General features: G+C 39.0%; 1 protein-coding gene and 1 long non-coding RNA gene across 4 annotated transcripts in view; one reads left to right on the forward strand and one right to left on the reverse strand.

Annotated features, from left to right (window-relative positions):
- UBE2W (ubiquitin conjugating enzyme E2 W) overlaps nt 1-6,297 on the reverse strand; it is a 74,129-nt gene extending 67,832 nt beyond the window's left edge. The window contains exon 1 of one of the 3 annotated variants that reach the window (XM_077167019.1): nt 6,163-6,297. In XM_077167019.1, the coding sequence (XP_077023134.1) occupies nt 6,163-6,177 (15 nt within the window). In that variant the 5' untranslated portion in view covers nt 6,178-6,297. The remainder of the gene's footprint in view (nt 1-6,162) is intronic. The other 2 variants (XM_077167021.1, XM_077167020.1) reach the window with 2 other exon arrangements.
- Nucleotides 6,240-21,741, forward strand: part of LOC143688748 (uncharacterized) — a 79,543-nt gene continuing 64,041 nt past the window's right edge. The window contains exons 1-2 of the long non-coding RNA XR_013178261.1: nt 6,240-6,320; nt 19,894-19,943. This is a non-coding gene — a long non-coding RNA (uncharacterized LOC143688748). The remainder of the gene's footprint in view (nt 6,321-19,893; nt 19,944-21,741) is intronic.

Below are 21,741 nucleotides of genomic sequence, written 5' to 3' on the forward strand. Positions count from 1 at the left end.
GGAAAAAAGGTTACACAGCTATTAAGCAGCAAAGCTAGATTTCAAACCCAGGTTTATCTAATTTCAAAGGCTGTGCTCATTTATTCATCATTTACTGAGGACCTACTATGCTAGGTATTGGGTTACATCCAGGGGAAACAGTCAATTAAAAAATTAATAAATAAATAATATGTCAGGGTTATGAAGAAGAATTAAGCAGTGTAAAAGGAATTAAAAGTACCAGGAAAGGGAGGGCTATTTTATATTGGGTGGTCAGGAAAGGCCTTTCTGAGATAATGACATTCGAACAAAGACCTGAGAAAAGAAAGGAAGTGAGCCATCCAGACATGTGGACAGAGCATCCAAGCAGAGGAGATATAAGGGGCAAAGATCTTGAAGGAGGAATAGCAAGGAAGCTAATGAAACCATAGAGGAGCTCCTTGGAAGAGGAAGGACAAAGGGACAGAATGAAAAGGATTTCCAAACTACAACAAGGATTTTTTTATTATATTCTGAGCAAAATAATGAAGCCATAGTAGGATTTTGAGTAAAGAAGTGACATTATCTGACTTTTGTTTTAAAAGTATTTGACTAATTGGTTGAAAAAAGGACAAGGGCAAAAGTGGGAAATCAGTTTATAAAGCTGATGATATAATCCACATGAGGAATGCAAGTGACTTGCATCAGTAAGTATTTCAGAAAAAGGACAAGCAGGTGAATTCTAAATATATACTGAAGGTAGAGCTGATACAATTTGCTGATGGTCTGAGTGTGAAGCGGGATGAATCTCCCAGCAAACAGAATGCAAGTGCCACTTGCACCAACATGAGGAAGACTAACAGAAAGAACAGGTTTGGGAAAGAGAAATCAAAAAAGCAATTTTATATACATTAATCTGTCTAGTTTTGTCTTTTTTTTTCTTTTATTATCTCTGCTTTTGTCTTAACCACTCTATTGCACACCAATTTCTGTACAGCATAGCTGTTAAGGAGTGAAACAGGACCTGATTCCAGGTCATTTGATTCCAGATTCTATGCTTTTTTTTTTTCTACTGAAGTTTACAAGGGCAACTAATTGAGACCCACAACTTTTCTCAGAATAAAATAACTCAAAGGTGTGCACTATTTGTTGGTGATCCAAAACTACATTCACTAATAGAGGCTATCACACTAGGACAAATTCAATTCAAAACCCCTGGTAAATATGAACAAGTATTTTATAGATGATATTCATAATGAAGTAGACAGTAATAATAGAGATGCAATAAAAGTTATCCAACATGCTCAACTTTAGTTTAATATTATGCAGAGATCATTTTCACAAAGATGCCACATCAACTCCACTTCAAAATTTTCCATTTAACTTTACCCAGTGCACAAGTATATGCATAAGATTTGACTCATAAAATAACTTTCTATTATAAATCACATGGAATAGTTTTCTGATTTTCTTTGCTACAGAAAAACATTTTAGTAAACACTTAAATCTCAACTGAAAAGTTAAATAATTATCCCAGAGATTCCTCTACAATGCCAAAATTGTTAGTATGTTCATTATCCATACTTCACAGGATCAATGGATTCCAGAGTTTGGTTTCTAATTCCAGATTCACCACTCAGTAACTGTAATTTTGAGTTACTTTCTGTGTCTCTTTACATTAGAATGAAATAAGGGTATGTTACATTATATTTTAGAAGGCTGGAATTAGAATCCAGAAGAAAACATGCTTTGAAAATCACTAATATTATGGCAAACTCAAAGGATATACATACGAATTTTAAGTTATTCCATTATACCTAACCTTACTAATATAGAATCACTTTTAACAGATTTCTCTAAAACAGAATAATTACAATGCAAAAATTGCTAGTTATAAATATTTCCTGAAGTGTCAAGTGATAGTTGTTTACTGTAGTCACTACATGCACATTTAAGGTACAGAGGGAAAGCATTTTTCCTACTGCCAATGAGTATGTGACCCAGGAGAGAGAAAGAGTTCTGAAAAATTAAGAGATCTAAACCAACACTTTAAAGACAAAAATAGAAGGGATCTCTTAAAGTAGTATTGATTAACAACAAAAAGAAAAGCAAAAAAAAAAGACTTGTATTAGAGAGTTCAGAGAAGATGATTACCATAGCTCTCTATTTATATTTATCACTCAGGCAGAATACTGTCAATTCTGCTCTATCCTCTCCCTCTTGTTCCTTTGCCCCTACTCCAACAGCTCCCACATAATCCTATTCCCAGCCAGATTATCTAGCCAGCCTTCTCAGTATTACAATTCCAGCCATACTCCACAAATTCCCATCACTCAGCAAGCCCTGAGGTTCAAGATGACAGTCAATTTTCTAATTACGCTGTAAGCCTTCATAATGACATCAACAAATAGGTATATGGTATCTAATTGTTAAGGCACTGCAGCTACAATAATAGTAGTGTAAGAGCCCAAATTTCCTCTCGATACAGCCAATTACTTAAATAACTACTGATAAAGAGCAATACAGAGTTGTGAATCAAAAATAATTATTTCCAAGTCATGTGGTAATAATAAGCACACAATCATACCCCATCTTCTGTTACTAATTTCAATCTCTTTCCATTTCATCAGATCAGCAGTCAATAGCCTAAGACCCACATAGGCAAGTAGAAGTAAATGCAGAAAACTCACAAACAAGTAAACTCAATTGACCATTTCTCTTAATCACTATTGCTGTTTTTAGACTAAACAAACATTAGGTATCATATACTGACTTTCTAAAAAACTTAAGACAAAACTTAAGGGGAGTCTAAAGGAAAATAGTCCATATCTAAAACTAATAAATCTAAAGGTCAAATTAGAAAAGCATATGAGTTATACTTAGAGGATACTAATACTGCTGCACGTCTAAGAAATGTTTAGAAGTATATAAAAATTCACCTTTATGAAATGGTTTTGCAGTGTGGGGACAGAAAGACTGTACCAAATAAAGTCCCTAATATGTTCAAACTAAAACAAATCTTCCATTTGTTTCTAGGAATACCAGAATTAAGTATAGATCTATTTCTTTAGTCTAACTCCTGCCAACATTAAATATCACCATAATTACACTTCTTTATGAATGTTTTTTTAAAACACAATCAAACCAATCTTACTCAATCTTACTTAGTGATTTGTGACTTTGTTTACAGGAAGAAAAGGGTGAGGAGAATGTCTCAAAGGGCTCACCTAACTCTGAAAACTACTACCCCAAAATGAATATTGAACTCTAGCAATACAACATATAGCAGAGCTTCCCTAGCATTACAAGTGTGCTGGTGTATTTATTTCCCTGATTCCTGGTGTTTGGGGTGGGGGTGGGGGACTGGAGCTGTGAGACCAGGTGCTTTCAGGCCTCTAATAAACCAATTCATCTTAGTGTGTTATTCAAAAATTATTTTTTATGTGTGGCATGACCTGAAAAATGGTTGGAAAGCACTGATACAGTGCATTAAGGCAGTCACAACCTCACCTTCTAAGATACATACTTTCCAATAAGAAATCAAGTCTACCCTTGACTTGGTTTATTCCATACTTATCAATTCAAATAATCAAATCCCATGTTACATTTGTATCATATGCATATGTTTTTAAAAGACAATTCCTCTTACAGCTTAAATACCCTCTTCTTTAGCAGCAGTAATACCTGGTGTGGGTGAGACAAAGAAATGTAGTAGCTTTTTAGTTAAGGATATGATCAACACAGCATTCCACATTATACCATACTTTTTCCTAAGACCCTAACCAAAATTCCAAAAATACCCATTTCCTAACCCACTTTCATGCTTAATTTTTCTCCATAGCATTTACCACCTTCTAATATGACACAATCTAAATTCAAATATTTTATTGTCTGTCCCCCTGACTAGAGCATCTCGTCAGTTTTTATTCACTGCTGTATCCCCAAGCACCTAGATGAGTGCTAGACATACAGAAAGCCCTAAAAAAATAATTGCTGAGTGAATCAATAAATTTAGTAATTTGGTTGGAGCTTTATGTGTAATTTAGTTTGTTTTGAAGAGTTAAACTTTGCTCTTAAAGTTTTAATAAAACTTTTTTGTTCATCAAAGACAGAACTGTACACAAAAAGCTCACACACAGAAATAAGTGTTTCAGAAAGCTTGTTTATCTGTATTAAAATATGCGAGGATACTACCAGAAAACAAATAAAAGAGAAAGACTTGATTTTATTTTAATTAAAATAGAAAGGGTCAGTTTTCCATTCCTCTAATCAGAAGACAGTAAGGAATAAAGAAAGGTGATAAAACAGTCCAACGTTTGGGACATAGAAAAAATGCAATAATGCACTGGCAAGTTATTTTTCCCATTGCTTAAGTGCCCATATAAAATTCAAGATAATCAACATTAGGTTCTGTGTCAACTCATTTTTTCTCTTAAAAACTGTAATCTTAGAAAATCTAACCAGTTATCCCTTGAGTTACCAACCCTATATACTAAGCTCTCCTGTCAAATACAATCAACACTGTTATGAATTTTAACCTTAAATTTTTAGTCTTATAACGAATGTTTTAATCTTAATGCAAATAATCTTAAATTGGTTATGCAGCCCATCTACTGCTCAACTTAGAAGCGTTCCATAGTTCCTTTTTTAGCTTCAAATGATGAAACTTCTCTAACGTCTCTGGGGAGATAGTGTATGTTTCCTGAAATTGTGTTCATTTTTTCCTTGCACTTTTTTGCAACATCTCTTCAACCAGAAATGTTATATACAATTTCTTCTCTGTTCTGAAGTGCAACGGAAGGAGCAAAGGTAAAGAATAGAAAACATACTGAAAAGGAATAAAAGCAATAAAGTAAATATGAAATGAGGTCTACACAAAGAGGAAGAAGTTGCAAAAAAGAGAGAAGAAAAACACTGCTTTAGCCAAGAAAAGCAGGGGGAAAAACTAAGGAGTAGAGAGACTTGCTTATTCTTTTGAAACAAACAAAAAAATCCTTCTAAGAAAACTGTGATCTCCTTCTTCATTTAGGGAACGTTTTTAAAACTCTAAAAAGCATTCGGTGGACAGCCCTAAAAGGAATTCTACCTTCTCTTCCCATACGTTTTGACACCACTCATCTTAATCTATGAAACAAATGCAGGCTACAGATAATGCAGGCAAATCTCTACAAAACTACAACTGTGGTTGCCATCTTTGCCTGGAAACCCAAACTCCTCTTTGGGTTTGGAAAAAAAAGAGTAAATTAAGTTTGAAAGCCAAAAAAAAAAAAAAAAAACAAAAACCACGCACTGCCAAGACAGATAAAATACAGGTTAACAATCTCCTACCAAACCAAAGGTTCCACTAAAAGTCTGGGGAAAAGGGCAAAGGGCTGTATAGCCTTACCGCGACCGCAAGGGTGGGGCATCGCAGGGGAAAAAAAATTATTCTAGGGCAAGCTATCCCAAGAGGTATAATAAAAGGGGCTAGTGACTCCCCGCCCTCGGGAAGATCGCAAATTAGGAAGCCAAAGAAGTTAATGGAACCAAGGGCAGCTTTGGGGATAAGGGAGTGAGAAAGTGGACGGCAGGAGTGTAGTATCAGTGTGAATGCAGAGACAGAGAGAAGAGGGTACCCAGCCGGCAAGGGATTACACGGGAGGAGAGCTGAGGAGCCGAGCAGTCAGGGAGTCCTGGCGTGGGAGGCCTGAGCCGAGGCCGCAAAGCCCAGTGAGCAAGCAGCCGCCTTCTGCGGGAACGCCTTTTCAGTTCCCTCAGTCTCAGCCCTTCTCAGGGCTGCCGCTGCCCAGGCGACAACGGCGAGAACAGCTGTTTCCGCCCGGCTGGGAACCGCGAAGGAAAAGGCATCTCTTGGGTGGGCAGGCCGGCGGTCGACTCAGACCATTTGTGTTGTGGGGGTGAGGGAGGAGGCGATTCCAAGACCACAGCCGCAATGCAAACGCCAAACTTCGCCGTTTCCTCCCCTAGCCCTTCTTCATCCCCCAACTTCCCGGCCGGCTGGTGTCCGCTTCGACCGACCGAGATACCCCCTCCGCCCTCCTCTCGTTGCTTCTCACTCCTCCCCGAAGCTGGGGAAAGACCGGCCATAAGGGCCGCTCCCGAGCCGCACGGATACTCCTCAAGCCCTGGGCGGCACCCTGGGCCGAAGGCTCACACCCTCTCCGCGGCTCCTTCGCCCGCCCAGATGCAGCAAACTCCTCTTACCTGCATTGACGCCATGATGGAACCATCCCCCCCAGGGCCGGCGAGGCCTGAGACGCAGGGGGCGGAGCTGCCGTGCTCGCGTCACGCCGCGGGGGCCCAGCATCCTGGGCTCGGGGGTGTGTGGCCTCCAATGGGGAGGAGACGGAGCGACCGGATTGGTTGGTGCGGGGGCACCCAGAGGGGCGAGGGAGGGGAAGGGCGGGGGCGGAAAAGGGTGAGAAGGGGAGGGCAGGGGCGGGGCGCGGTAAACGGCGTTGTAGGTGCTGAAGATTGCTGCCGGCTAGTCGGCGTCCGCTCTAGTCCACCCCTAGCCAGAGCGCTGAAGAAGCGTACACCGGCTTCTGGCCCGCCAAGCCGTGGTATTGCTTTTTCCGTCTATGCCCCGAGATCTTGGTGATGAGCGGATCGGTGGGTTTTTCTGATTCGTTTAGTTTTTCCAACCACAGGTGTAAGATTTACAGGTTTTCCCCCTTGAATGTCTTTCCACTCCGTTGATACCGCTGGGCTTGATAGAACTCTCTGCGGGTCTGCTTTTTTTTTTTTTTTTCCTTGACCAACCTGGAAGGCTTCTCATATTCCTAATTTGGGAAAGAGACACAGAATAGAGAGCAGAGATAACACCCTGATGTTTTAAAGGCAAAGATATTTTGCATTTGTAAAAGTAAAACGACAGAGAGGCGAGAAAAATATGCAGTTTTTCTTCTGTTCGTGTGTGATTTCCACTCCCGTACCCCACCCCCTCAGTTTTAAAGTGCATATGTATCCATAGCTAGGGTTGCTATGGCAGTTTGCCTAGAGATTTGGCCCTGGGCGTGAAAATATATATATGTGTGCATATACCAGCGTCTAGGTATAATATGCACTTAGACCTGTCGCATCCGGAATTTTCTCTCAACCTAACTTTCATGGTAGTCCAATCTAGGAATGTGTTGGGTAGGGAACGTGTACATAATTTATTCTAGGAATGCTCCAGTTCTGCCAACATTTATGAGAAGCCACGTTTTGAAGCGCTATCCCAAAACTGAAGTGTCACTGATTTGTAAGAGGAAAGTGGAAGCAAAAGGCTTATACCTCGTGTTCTATCGCTAAAAAATTAAGGTGGCTGATAACATTTTTTTAGAAGGCTTTTTACCAGAATGAAAGTTTGAAGTCTGTTATTTTGAGTCGCTTTTTTGAAATTTCTGTAATTTAAAATCCAAATATAAGAGCAGTGTAGAATGTCATCCTCTGCACTCTTTCAAATGGATTATGTTCTGTAGTTTGAAATGTGTTCAAAAACGAAAAAAAATCTTTAAAATATACCACACCTTCTATGGTATAATATTAAACCCACAGTGTTCTTCATCGTTGGAAAGGTTTATTGGTGTACTCATTTGTCTGTCAGATTTCCACCCTATGATCAGAAATGGTCTGGGTTTTCCTTTGTTGCACAAAAAAAATGTGTCATTGAGAATGTTTGGATGCTTTTGACACCCAGGAATCATCCAGGAACATATCAAGTGTTAAGCCAATTACTTTGTTAACATTACAACAGTGAGTAAAACCTACATGCCAATGAAAGAGGAAAGCCCCGTGGAAAAAGTCCCCAGGTGTGTTTTCTTCTAGAATTCTTCATCCCCATGTTCTCAGAGAATTGCTCTGGAAGATCAGGTTTTACCATCTGAGGTTCACTTTGTTTAAAAGCTGATTCTTTAAAAAAAAGCTGATTCTTCCTAAAGCTTTAAGTGACATCAGATGACTCCACAAACAAAGCATTATGGCATCATCAAAGCCAACAACCTGCCATGACAGGTATTAATAAGGAAGAAAAGAGGCTACTGGAATCCTACTCTTTATAGTAGAACCAACATCTGGTTCCGTGGGGGGTTTTTTTGGTTTTTTTTTTTTTTTGGTTGCTTGGGTTTTATATGTGTTAGAACAACCTTCAAAGGGGAAGAAAAGTCAGTATCAGTCATATCCTTGCTAGCAAATACTAAATAGCACATGATTACCTGCAATATCTTCATTCCCTCATCAACATAATAGAAAGGTCCTTATGCACACAGGAGCTAAAAAACATGACTTTCAGATGGAAGAGAGGTATATAATTATCCCCAGGGAGCATGAATTTTTTATATTTATGTAGTGCATCTCATTGGTTATATAATGCATTTCACTTCTTGACAGAGCGGGACTTAATATCAGGCAAAAATGAAAATGTCTGACAAACTAAAAATGAGAAAGGAAGTGGAACTATCATAAACTCTGTAGGAAATATATTGGTACAGTCACTTTAAAAAAACAATTCAGCAATAGGGAAGTTGAAGTTTCCACTGTCCTTAAAGAATCTTTTTAATAGCATCATGTTTCAGTTTGCTAAATCTGCCAGAGTGCGATATGCCAGAAATGGATTGGCTTTTACAAAGGGGATTTATTAGGTTACGAATTTACAGTTCTAAGGCCATGAAAATGTCCTTCCAGAGAAAGATAACTTGACTCTGAAGAAAGGCCTATGGCATCCGGGGTTCCTCTGTGACATGGGAAGGCACATGGCAATGTCTGCTGGTCTCTCTCTCCAAAATGTCTCTGATAGCTTCTGTCTGTCCTTGCTTGCCCTTCCCAGGGCATTTCTGTCTCTGAGCGCTCTCCAAAATGTTTTTGCCTTTTACTTTCCTATAAAGGAAGTGGTAAAGATGATTAAGACCCATCTTGAATTGGGGGGGTCACATCTCCATGGAAACAACCTAATCAAAAGGTCCCACTCAACAACAAGTCTGCACCCACAAGGATGGATTAAAAGAACATAGGCTTTTCTGGCAACAAATTCAAACCAGCATACATCATTTGTGATACAAGCCAACTATAAAGAGACATTTTTGAGACAACTGAGGAAATGTTAGCTCAGAATGGATATTACATGATATTAAAGAATTGTTATTTTTCTTAGATTTGATAATGACATTTTAAAAAAAATTTCCGTGGCAATTAGAAATGACCATCAGGTTGCATGAATAGGATTTTCCTTCGTCTCACACATTGCTTCTGCCTCCACCTCCCTGGAAGGAAAAAAAAGGCAGGATATGCACAGTAGTAACATTGTGAGACCACTGGGTAAATGCTGCAATATTGATGATGCAGTGCAATTTATGAGTGCTTGAATTGTGGTGATTCACTGGACTGGAGAGTCTGGGGCAGTGCTTTGAGGATGTGCTTGTTGGAGCATGAAGAGTCAGAGTTGATGAGTCCCTGCTTGAGTGTATATCTCCGCAGAGTAGTTTATTCATAGTCCTCTAGTTTATGATCTTACCAGAGAAATGGAGGCATTCAGCAATCAACAGCTTATTTATTGGATGCTGGAAAAGGCACTAAACTTAATATTGTGATATTTAATTTTTTATTTCTGATCTTTTGAGTGTTCTATATTTTGAAAATGCATGTATAATCCTTTTAATAATAACAAAATTATTTCAAAATGACAAAAAAAAAAAAGAAAAAAAGTCACCAAACTAATCCAAGTCTCATATTTTTTGCCCCAGATCTATCATCAACAAGCTTGGGTAAGGCTCTTTCTGGGTTTATTTCTTTATCAATAAAATTAGCAAGTCAGACAAGTCAGACTGCATAATCTTTAAGGTTCCTTCCATATTTCAAATTCCATGTATCTATTAAAGGGAATAAAAATTTTAAATGATTTCTGTACAAAATACCATGCTAAAGAAGTCTGAGAGAAAATGCAATCGGAATGATATACTGTTTTGAGTTTTTAAAAAAACCTTTTGTAAATGATAAGGAATGAATTTTGCTTCATTGTAATTTATGTAGAAATATTGGTGGGGGGGTTTAGTTAACAATTTTTTAATATTAATATATTCCAATTGAGCCTCTAGATGAGATTTCATAAAGTAGCAAAAATTCCAAATTCACTATTTATAATGACACTTTAAGAAAAGCATGTCTGCAAAGCATTTGTATTATTTTTTATAATTTTGAACCAAAGCCGGTCATATGACTCTCCCAATAAAAGATGAAGAAAATTAACAAAATAACAAATGGTTTGTATGTGTAACTTAATCTGACTTATTCTCCATGTGAAAATAGTTTATTTACATGCATGCATGGGTTTGGAGATAAAATTGTGAATCAGGAGGACTTCACTTTCTCCCCTTTCCTTACCTCTCTCTAGGAAGAGTTCTTGACCCAGACCTGCAGCCGTTAGCATATTCCTTGCTTATTTCTCCCCCAGACTTCTTTCCAGACATATTCTTAGCGATGTATTAGTTGAATAGCTGTACAGTAGTTCCTTTTGCTTTTTTTCTTTCTGCTCTGGACCCCATTAAAATCAGGTGAAAGCCATGGACCCACCCATCTGCCCCCACACGCACCCCCACAGAAAACTATGTATTATCAGTGAAATGTATTTCAGGGAGTTCCTTGGCCTGATGAAGTTCCTCCATAGCAGAGGTTCGAGAACCTCAAGAACATTTTTAGGGAAAAGTTAACAATGGATGCTAGGTCGGTCTCTTCCAAAACCTGTCTATCTTTTATGTAGAAATAGTAATTTCATAATACTCTTTTTCTTTTTGCTTGCTTGTTTGATTTCTAGTGAAGACAGGATACTGTGTGAAAAGCTCTGATTTGGGAGGCAGAAAGTTAAGTGTTTGCCTTGGCCCTGCCTAGGTGTTGCTAAACATATTTAACCACAGCTGTGGTCAGCTGCCAACGTTTCAGAACAAGGGCTCGGTCTGGGGCAGGGACTGGGAGCGCCTTATCAGGAGGCCAGGTGTCTTCAATTCAATTATGGGGCGGTCTGGGAGGGCTTCAGAGGTCATGGAAGGAGGTTCTTTGGGGTGGGGATGTTGAGAGCAGTGACTATTTACTAACTACTACATTAAGTATTTCAATGTTTGCTTTAGGGTGATGGAGAGGTGCTAAAACTGGCTTATGGTGATGAGTGAAATCTATTAAAAATTATTGAATACACTTAACAACAGACAAATTTTATGGTATGCAAATTATACTTCAATAAAGCACGGTTTTGTTTCGTTTTGTTTTTTTTAAGAGTGCAGCAGAGTGGTAAGGGGTCTAGAAAAAAAATAGGGGAAAGAAAGACTAAAATATATTGGGTAGATGGAAATACTAGCAGTCAGTGAGAGGGAGAGGTAAGGGATATGGTATGTATGAGTTTTTTTCTTTTTATTATTTTTTCTGAATTGATGCAAATGTTCTAGGAAATGATTATGGTGATGAATATACAATTATGTGATGATATTGTGCGTTATTGATTATATACCAAGAATGGAATGCTCATATGTTAAGAATGTTCATGTTTGTATGTTGTTATGTTTAAAAAACAAATAAATAAAAATGGAAAAAAAGTAAGTAGACAAATAAAAGATACCAAAACTTTCCATGCCTAAATCTCACAAATGACTTTCCATCTGTATGTACTATTTATTTATTATATTCTGTTATATCATTCTATTGTATTTGAAGATCATTGTTGTCCATATTTACATCTCTTTATGGGCACAACGAGAATGATTTTATACAGAAATTTTATTTAATAAAGTAATTGTTAATATAAAAAGAAAAGAGTGCAGCATATCACTATTTTAACCCAGTGCAATACTACCTAACTGCGATACAATAATATTAGTACACTGAATGAAACTGAATGTGAGAATGATAGAGGGAGGAGGGCTGGGGGCACAAATGAAATCAGAAGGAAAGATAGACAATAAAGACTGAGATGGTATAATCTAGGAATGCCTAGAGTGTATAATGATAGTGACTAAATGTACAAATTTAAAAATGTTTTTGCATGAGGAAGAACAAAGGAATGTCAAAATTGCAGGGTGTTGAAAATAGATGGTAATTCATATTTTAAAACTTTAACTTACGTGTGAGTCTAAAGCAAAAAATGTTTATTTGGTACAAAATTTATATTTTGACTAGTGCATTTCCTGATATAACTTATGTAGATAGCTTGGTTGAACAACATAAGTACATAGAACCTTGAGTAGCACATGAGACTTTGTGGGTTTGTCCAGAGTGATGCCCCAATAAATCCCAGAGTGATTGGAACAGTGAATAAAAAAGTATTTGCAAAGTCCCCTTAGAGGAATGGTGAGAAAGAGGGAAAATTCAACTTCCCCATTTGGAGAAGGCCTGATATTCTCGCATGCAGTGAGGACAACAAAATCAATAGGCCGAGCCCTCAGTCTTGGGGTTTGTTCATTATGAAACTTATCATGGTGACTCTTAGACCTAAGGCTGGTCAGTCACCAGCCTGCCTCTCGATTTCCTCACTTGTCAAATGGAGTGCTGATGATTTTTTCCAGAGCTTTCCAGATAAATTATTTTAGAATTAATTTCCACAAGTTTGTGATTATAATTCATATTGCGCCCCCCCTTCCACCTGCGGATAAGGTCGTCGCTGTGCAAGCACATGTTCATCCATGCGCCTTGAGAGGTAGGCAGTCTTGCTGTCTGTGTCACTGCAGACACTTTCTTTTTCATCCAGTGACCTGACCTCCTGCCTAGATTTCCCACCCCGCCCCCCTTTTTAAAAGCCGCTTTATTGATTCACATACTGTAAAACGCACCCATTTAAAGTGAACCATGCTTTTTAGTATATTCACAGACACATTTTAGTATATTCACAAGAGCTGTACAACTACCAGACAGTCCATTTTAGAACATTTCATCATTTCAGAAAAAAATCCTGTACCCTTAGCTATTATCCTCCATCCCACCAAACCTAAGCCACCTCTGATCTAACTTTCTGTCTCTCTATATTTAACTATTCTGGGCATGTTATATGAATGTAATCCTATAGTACCTGGTCTTTTGTGGCTGGCTTCTATCACTTAGCATAATGTTTTTTTTAAGATAGCATGTATCATTACTTCATTCTTTTTATGGTTGAATATTCCACTGTAGGATATATTAGATAATTTAACCATTTTTAAATGTACAATTCAGTGGCATTAAATACATTCACAATGTTGTGTAACCATCACTGCTATTTCCATTACTTTTTCATCCTCATTTTCCCCCATTCCCCCTGCCCGTCTACTCTACTGTCTGTTTCTATGAATTTACCTATTCTAGATACCTCATATAAGTGGAGTCCTACAATATTTGCCCCCTGCTTTTTGGGACCATGGGGTAGGGGGGTTGGGTGGGGCCTGATCTCTGCTCTACGTGTGTGGGAAAACCCACTAGACTTGAAATCAGCAGGCTAGATTTGAATCCTAAATCAGCTTCTTGTTACTTCTGACATCTTGAGTTACTCATTCAAACCCTTGAATTTTGGTTTCCTTACCTCTAAAATAGGGATAAAAACCCCAGCACATGATTTGTGGTGGACTCTAAACGAGATGCTGCATGTGAAGGTGTTTTGTGAATTGCTGTAAGGCCATACCTAGGTTTTCTCCTTGTAACTCTGTTCTCAGTCCAGTGGGCAGAAGAGATGTTGAGTAGGTATAAGGAATGGCGTATACAACAGTGACAGAAATACCCTTGCCAAGATCCCCAAAATCCATACTGTTAGTGAACATAGAATTGCCTGGGCAGTCACGCTGCTCAAAATACAGCTTGCCATGGACAAAACTTCAATGTGGGACTATTTCCTCTCCTGACCCCACCCAGTGTCTGAAGGTGGCTCTGTGGCTGCCCTACCTTCCCCAGGTGTGGCACCTTCCCAAACATGCCTTTATACATGAAAATCATGATAATAGCTACCTTGGATTGAATATTTGTATGTGCTGCAGAGATACTACGAGAACCACTTTGTATTTATTGCATTGTTTGATCTTTGAAACAAGACTATGACATACATAAAATTACTTGTGTTTTACAGATAAGGAAAATTTAGAGAGACTAGGTAATTTGCCAAAGTCACCTAGCTTTAGGAATGTCAACTCTTTGGGAATTTTGGGGAATTTTAACTCTTTGACTCCAAAGATTGACTTCTTTCACAGTATCGTTCTTCCAAACTCATTTTCTTCATGACTCATATCCATGAGGTTTTAGAAATTAAGTAATTGATTCATTTTAACTTACGGAAACTAAGAGATAAGGTGGATTTTACATTTTACTAAGAATATCTGGTATCCCCCAAATAAATATGTGGTGAATTTTCAGAGTTTGACCAAAAAAAAAAAAAAAAAAGCCTGGCAATTTTGCACAGCAAGCATATATTGAATGCCAGGCACTTGGCCATAAAATAAGTAAGATACTACCCTTGTCCTCACATTACTCATAGTCAGGAAGACAGAATAAAGAAAGGATTTTGATAAAATATGGAAAAAGTTCCTTATTGGTTACAATGGGATTATTAGGAAGGGGCTACTGCAGAGGGAGCTTGAAAAGTATGTTTGGTGTGTTCAGAGGAGACCAAGAGTTTATCATTGCCCCAACAGAAACTGCTGGAGGGGCTGGGAGCTGAGACCAAAGAAGCAGGCAAAGATTTGGTCACAGAAAGGCTTTGTTGGGCAATGTGAGGATGGGCTTTATCTTGGGAACAATTGGAATCTTTCAGACATTTTCAAAAGAGAAGTGGTAAGGCCAGATTAGTGTTTGAGAATGATCACTCTGGAGGCTGAAGAGATTTGATTAGGGTAAGGTCAGAACAGGAAAAATCAAAAGAATATTTAAGCATCTGAGATGCTGAGAACAAGAGCTGGATAGGAAAGAAAGGAAAGACTTGAGATATTTAGAAAGGAGAGTGACCAGACTGAGAGATATGTTGTAAGTAGAGGATGAGGAAGAGGATGGAACTGAGTGTCAGGCTCGTGACTTGAAAATACAGGAGTTGGTAGAGATGGAGGGAATTAAAATAGGAAGGAAAGGAAAAATAATTCTATATTGGACATGTTCGAGGCTTGAGCTCCCTACAGGACATCTGTTTCAGTCAGAACTCCTCCAAGAGGAAATTATAAAATTTCAAATGAATTCAAGGAGGAAAAAAGAAATTCATTTGGACGTCTTAGGAACAAAGGCTGAAATGATGTGCAAGCTTCTGTTTTAGTCAACATTTTATTTTGAAACCATTTCAAATTCATAGGGCAGTTGCAAAAATAATTCACAACTTATACAGAGAACTCTAACATACCCCCCACCCAGATACCCAGATCCACAAACTTTGAACATTTTGCCACATTTGCAAGGCTCTTTTTCTGTCAATTTTCTGTAGTGAACAAGACTGGCCCCCAGTCTTCACTCAGATCCATTTTACCAGTACAGCAACCCCAGTGGATAGTTGTAGCAGCAAAAATTTTAGAGGGATGCTGAATGGCTTAGCTTTAATCATCTGCATTTTTAAATGAGTCAAAGTGAGGAAGGAGGTGAGATCTGATTTGTCAGGACTAGACTACACATTCACTCTGATTTGTTTGTTTGTTTTTTGCAAGGGCAGGCATCAGGAATCGAACCCGGGTCTCTGGCATGGCAGGTGAAAACTCTGCCTGCTGAGGCACCATGGCCCACTACCCGCTCACTCTTGTAGCATGGGTGTGTGCATGCCTATATGTGTTGTGGTAGTGCTGGTGGGAGCCCACATCACATGCAATGAGACTTCCTGCCCCCTCCCCAAGAAGAAAGAAGCATTCTTATTCTAGAATGAGTGAAGATAAGAGGAGAGGTGCCAGAGATACCAAAACTACAGGTATCCCTACCATATCCAAAAAGATATTCAGCAGGCAATGGGATGTTTGTTAGTGAGGTCAGACTAGAAATGTGGGAGTCATCACTGCAGGTGGTTATTTTTACCTGTTACAACAGATCTTAGGCTTCAGCCCCACCGTGCATAGCCTTGCAATAAAGCTCCTTTGATCGAGTTTTGGTGTCTTCTCCTCCCTTCCCATCGAAAAACCTATCATTTTTGGTGCCCAAACCCAGGACTGGGAATGGAGCAGAAACTTTCATAGGAGGAGGCAGAATCCACTTGCCTGATTCCAGCACCAACACCAGCGAATCATCTCAGGAACTCCTGGAACCTGTGGCGGAGGACAAAAGGTGCCCAGGAACTGAGTAAGGCCCGGCGACGGTCACTCACTGGAATGCAGCTAACTCTCTCAGCAATAGCCAAACTGCATGGACTGGCTCCTGGTTCCACACTTCTAACCTTAAGAAAGCGCCATTAGTAGCGAAGATTCCGAAGGCCCCTGCTACAGATGCACACCAGTTGCACCACTGAAACTTAAAGCTGTCACAAATTCCAAAGAAAAGGGAACCACCCGCGTCGGAAAGTAAGCCACCTGCCTCCACCCCCACCGGTAATGCCCCTTGACAGTGATGCCTGCCGCACCGGGTGGCCCTTTCTTCTCGCATACCTTCTCCTAACCACCATCCTCTTCACCCTCGTGCTTCTCATAGGCTTCTGTCATCCCCCTGGCATCTGGATCCAGACACTCAGAAACACCAGTAACACCCTTATATGTATGAATCCTCTGCATCCCACACCACTCTTCCCCCCAAAACGCTTAATAACTCCTGACACCTTCTAGTTAATCCTTAACCTGGTCACTCAAGCCTCTCCCAAACCGTGTACAAAGAAAGACTTCCTAATCTTTCTCTGGGAAGCATACTGTTCTAGTTTGCTAGCTGCCGGAATGCAATATAACAAAAAGATCATGACTTTTAAAAGGGGGAATTTATTAAGTTGCGTGCTTACAGTTCCAAGGCCGTGAAAATGTCCCGATTAAAGCAAGTCTATAAAAATGTCCAAATTAAGGCACCAACAAAAGGTTACCTTCACTCAAGAACGGTCAATGAAGTTCAGGGTTTCTCTCTCAACTGGAAAGGCACATGGCGGATATGGTGATGTTTGCTAGCTTTCTCTCCAGGCTTCTTGTTTCATGAAGCATCCCAGGGGCATTTTCCTTCATCTCCAAAGGTCTCTGGCTGTGTGGGCTCTCATGGTTCTCGTGGCTCTGAAGCTTTTTCCAAAATGTTTCTTTTTTTAAAGGATTCCAGTAAACTAATGAAGACCCACCTGGAATGGGAGAAGGCATGTTTGGGAAGGTGCCACACCTGGGGAAGGTAGGGCAGCCACAGAGCCACCTTCAGACAGGGTCAGGAGAGGAAATAGTCCCACGTCGAAGTTTTGTGACATTTGGGCATGTCACATCTCTGTGGACATAATCTAACCAAGTTTCCAATCTGCAGTATTGAATAGGGATTAAAAGAAAATGGCCGCCTCCACATGATGGATCAGGATTAAGACATGGCTTTTCTAGGGTACATAATTCTATCAAATGGCACACATATCTACAAGGAAATCTAACATACTGCCTCTGGGAGCAAGTTACTGAATGGCTGAAATCGACCAATATAACACAAATAATAACCCTCCTCATTATTCTAACAGACACCTCACCCCATCATCCTTTAACCCCCACTATTCAATACATCACCAAAGTAACTAATTGAACCAACTGCTGAATCTGTCCAAATGCCACTCATACCATCTCTCTATCCCTCTCAGCTTTCCCCTTAAGTCCAGAAAACCTTCTCTACATCACTTCAGTACCATGGATTTAGAATCGCTTTCAGTAATAGAACCCTCCCAGGAATAAACTTCCCTCTACTAGGAATTGAAAATCTTCATACACAAACTTTTAGGAAACTCCTGAACCAATGGGGACCACCACCAACCTAATGGATAAAGCATACTTCTGCTTCATATATTTATCTCAGGATATCAAAGCTACTCTCTTAGGACACCTAGATACATCATATTGCAATTATACTTTACTTTTCAACACAACATCCCTGAAATGGGTCACCTATGGACCTCCAAATACCTCAACAGATTACTACAACAACCTGCTCTCCTGTTCTTGGGAAATAACTTCCAAAATGCGTCAAAAAATTACACTGAAGAAGTTTTATCAAATGACAGTTCTCAACACAGAACTGAACTCTTTGGCATAGGAACATACTCAGGCCAGCTCTTCAATACTTCAGACGATAAACTAGAAAATGAGACATTCCCTATCCTAGGCTGCCAAAATAACCTCTTCCAACTCATTTTTCACAATTTACTCTGTCCAAGTCTACAGCACACACAATAGATCAGAGTCATCTTACTTCCCCTTGTGTGTGGATGAATTCTTCTCAGGTATGCAAGTCAGTAACCTTAAGGACCTGTTTATCCTAAACTCCTTTAACTATTTCTGACCACACAAACTCACAACTACCTTCTCCCTCATGAGAACAGGGTACTACTTCCTGTATGGAGACACAGCATACTTTCTGCTCCCAAGGTGATGGGCTGGTACCTGTACATTTATTTCACTACTCCTGGATGCAGCCATCCTAGACACCAAAGTCATGGCTTCCTCTGGACAAATCCCAAACTTTCGGTCCTTTCTTGAAAGCTCCCTCCTTCTCCATAAACCTACATGATAAGAAAAAAAAAGGAAACCCATACTCAGCAGACCCTGAATGTGGATATCATGTACACCATAACCCAGTCCTAGAAAATCCTGGAATGGGACACACAGTCTTTCGAAGTCTCTTTTGGTTCTTTGGAATCCCACTGCTAGAACCATCTATACTAACATAGCCATCATGAAGCAATAATCATGGAACGCCACAGTACAAGCTGTAGAAAATCAACAAAAGTCAATTGATAGCCTTTGCAGTCTTACAAAACAGAAGAGCACTAAATGCCCTAACTGGAGTGGCAGGAGGTACCTGTGTATTGTTAAATGAAATTGCTGCTTTTACGTTAACACCACAGGATAGGTAGAAGAAAACCTAAAAATCCTAAAAAAAATAACAGAAATAATAAAAAGGGTGCAAGAGAATGTCACATATGACAACTTGTCATAGCTAGGGTCTATTCTATCCAATTTCTCCTCTCCTCTGAAAACAATTTAATTCCACTTAATACCCCTCTTCATAATTCTGCTCCTCATTTTAGGGCCATGTCTCTTACAACTTTTAACCGTTTTATTCACAGAACCGTCCAAGCAATGACAAATCAGGCTGTCGGTGACATGCTATTCCTCTGGCCAAAACCACCCACTGCCCTCACCAGCTGGAAGCAGATACAGAAGACAGCCCTTCACCCTTCAGCAACTCAAGAAAACTAAAACAAAAAGGCTGGAACGTTAGGCAGAACCCCTTCTCCCATGATGTGACCAACCCCTAGCAAATATTCCAAGAAGCTTCCCCCACCCACAATTTCCAGGAAACCCACGAGCCCACCCCAGCCCATGCAACAGTCCCATGACTCCTCTTGCCCTCTGGCAATTACAGCTCCAGCAGCTATCATCTTGCAATAAGCAACCCTTACCCAACATCCGACCTCCTGCATGACTTTTACATGCAGTTACATGCATGACTACGGCGGTACTTAAACTTTAAACCCCAGCAATGAAAAACTTCCAACTCCCCACTTAGTCCCCATTTCTAAACAGACCGGTGGAAGCCTGCTAATTTCCCATGCCTAAGTTGAACAATTAAAATCCACCTCCCTTTCCCTACCCGTGCCAACCATCCTATATAAGCTGTCCCCCTTCCCCTGCTCCAGGCTGTTGCCATCTTAGGCTTCAGTCCGCCTGCTCATAGCCTTGCAATAAAGCTCCTTTGGTAGAAAAAAATTATTACAGTAAAAAAATAATCACAACTAATCTTTATCTAGTTATCCACATGTACCAGGCCCTGAGGTAAGTGCTTTGCATGCACTGTTTCATTTAGTTCTTACAGATACTCTATGAAGTATTTACTTTTTTGCAGATGGAGAATCTGAAGTTTATGAACTAAACTTGCTCAAGGTCACACAGCTGGTAAGTGACAGAGATTTATTTCAACACTGTTTATAATTGTGGAAAACTGGAAAAAACAAAATGTCCATCAATACAGGAAAGTTAAATTATAGTATACCCATATTAAATGACTACAATATAGTCATTAAAAAGACTTTTCCATCAACAGATGCATGGGTAGACAAAATGTGGCATGTATATACAATATACCATTCAGCCATAAAAAGGGATGATATTCTAATATGTGCTACAATGTGAACAAACTTTGAAGACGTTTTGCCGAGTGAAATAGGCCAGACACAAAAGGACAAATATTTTAAGATTCCATTTATATAAAATATCTAGAATAAGAAATTCATAGAGACAGAAAGTGGATTGGAGGTTACCAGTGGTTGGGGGGAGGGAGTAAGGGACAGTTGTTGCTTAAGAGGTATGGAGTTTCTGTTTGGTGTGATGAAAAAGTTTTTATAATGGATGGTGATGATGATTAGCATAACATTGTGAATGTAAGTAATGCCCAGAGTTGCCCATTAAAAATTGATTAAACATGCACTAGGGGAACTTTCCAAAACCTTCAACCTACCAAGATCAAAGGTGATGGTAGAGTTATACAGAGAAGGTAGGGTTTAACAAATGAGTATGAATACTGAATCATTATACCATATTTCCTTTAGTCTCCAGTACCTTAGAGCAGCTAGAAGTAAAAACCTAAAATTTTAAAATTGTAACCCATACAAAACTCTGAATCTGTTCTACAACTAATTGTTACGATGTACTTTGAAATTTATTGCTTTTATGTGTATATGTTATTTAGAGAGAAGGAGGAGTATGACAGAGACGATAGGATTTAACAAATGAGTATGACTACTGAATCATTATATTGATATTTCTGTTGGTATCCAGTGTCTTGGAGCAGCTGGAAGAAAAAATGAAAAATCGTGGAACTGTAACCCATACTAAACTTTAAAATCTGTCCTATAACTACTTGTTAAAATGTGCTTGGAAATTTATTGCTTTTTTGTATATATGTTATATTTCACACACAAAAAGAAAAATGTTAAAAATAATAATTTAAAAAATTGGTTAAAATGGGAAATTTTGCATATTATACATGTGTGTGTCTTTGTATCCAAAAAAAGAATTAGGAAGAACTATATGAACTGACTTGTAACGATGTCCATATGTTTAATTTTTTTTGTATGCTGTGTGGCAGGGGTCACGTTTCATTCTTTCTCTATGTGAGTATTCCCTTATTGCAGCACCATTTGTTGAATTTTCGTTTGTTTCATTTTTCATTTGTTTGCTTGTTTGTTTGGGAAGTGCATGGGCCAGGCATATGTTTAATTTTTTAAACAACAGATGAAGGTAAACAATAATGGAACTGTGCGAAACAAACAAAAAACTTAATTTTTACTTCTGCACAGCAAAAAAGGACTGAAAAATATAAACCAAGTGATTAACAGTTTTACCTCTGGAGAGAGGTAGAGAAAGAAGATGAATGAGAGGCTTGGATTTTTACTTTATATCCTTTTATGTTGTTTGGAATTTTTACAACAATAGAAGTTTTTGTGATTGCTTTAATCTAACTGGATAGGACTCTTTCTGTTTATTTTTGGCTGAGACTCCATAGGATGAGAACCAAACTCACCATCTCCTTCACAATTTCTACCTCATTTTTTGTTTTATTTTTCTCCTTGGTACTGTCACTATCTGACGTTCATTACATTTTACCCATTTATCTTGTTTCTTGTCTCCATTCTTGCCCTCTAACCATAACAATATAAGTCTGATGGTTGGAATTTTGTCTGTGTTATTAACT

The sequence above is a fragment of the Tamandua tetradactyla genome, chromosome 6 (genome assembly GCF_023851605.1).
Source record: "Tamandua tetradactyla isolate mTamTet1 chromosome 6, mTamTet1.pri, whole genome shotgun sequence".
Taxonomy (NCBI): Eukaryota; Metazoa; Chordata; class Mammalia; order Pilosa; family Myrmecophagidae; genus Tamandua; species Tamandua tetradactyla.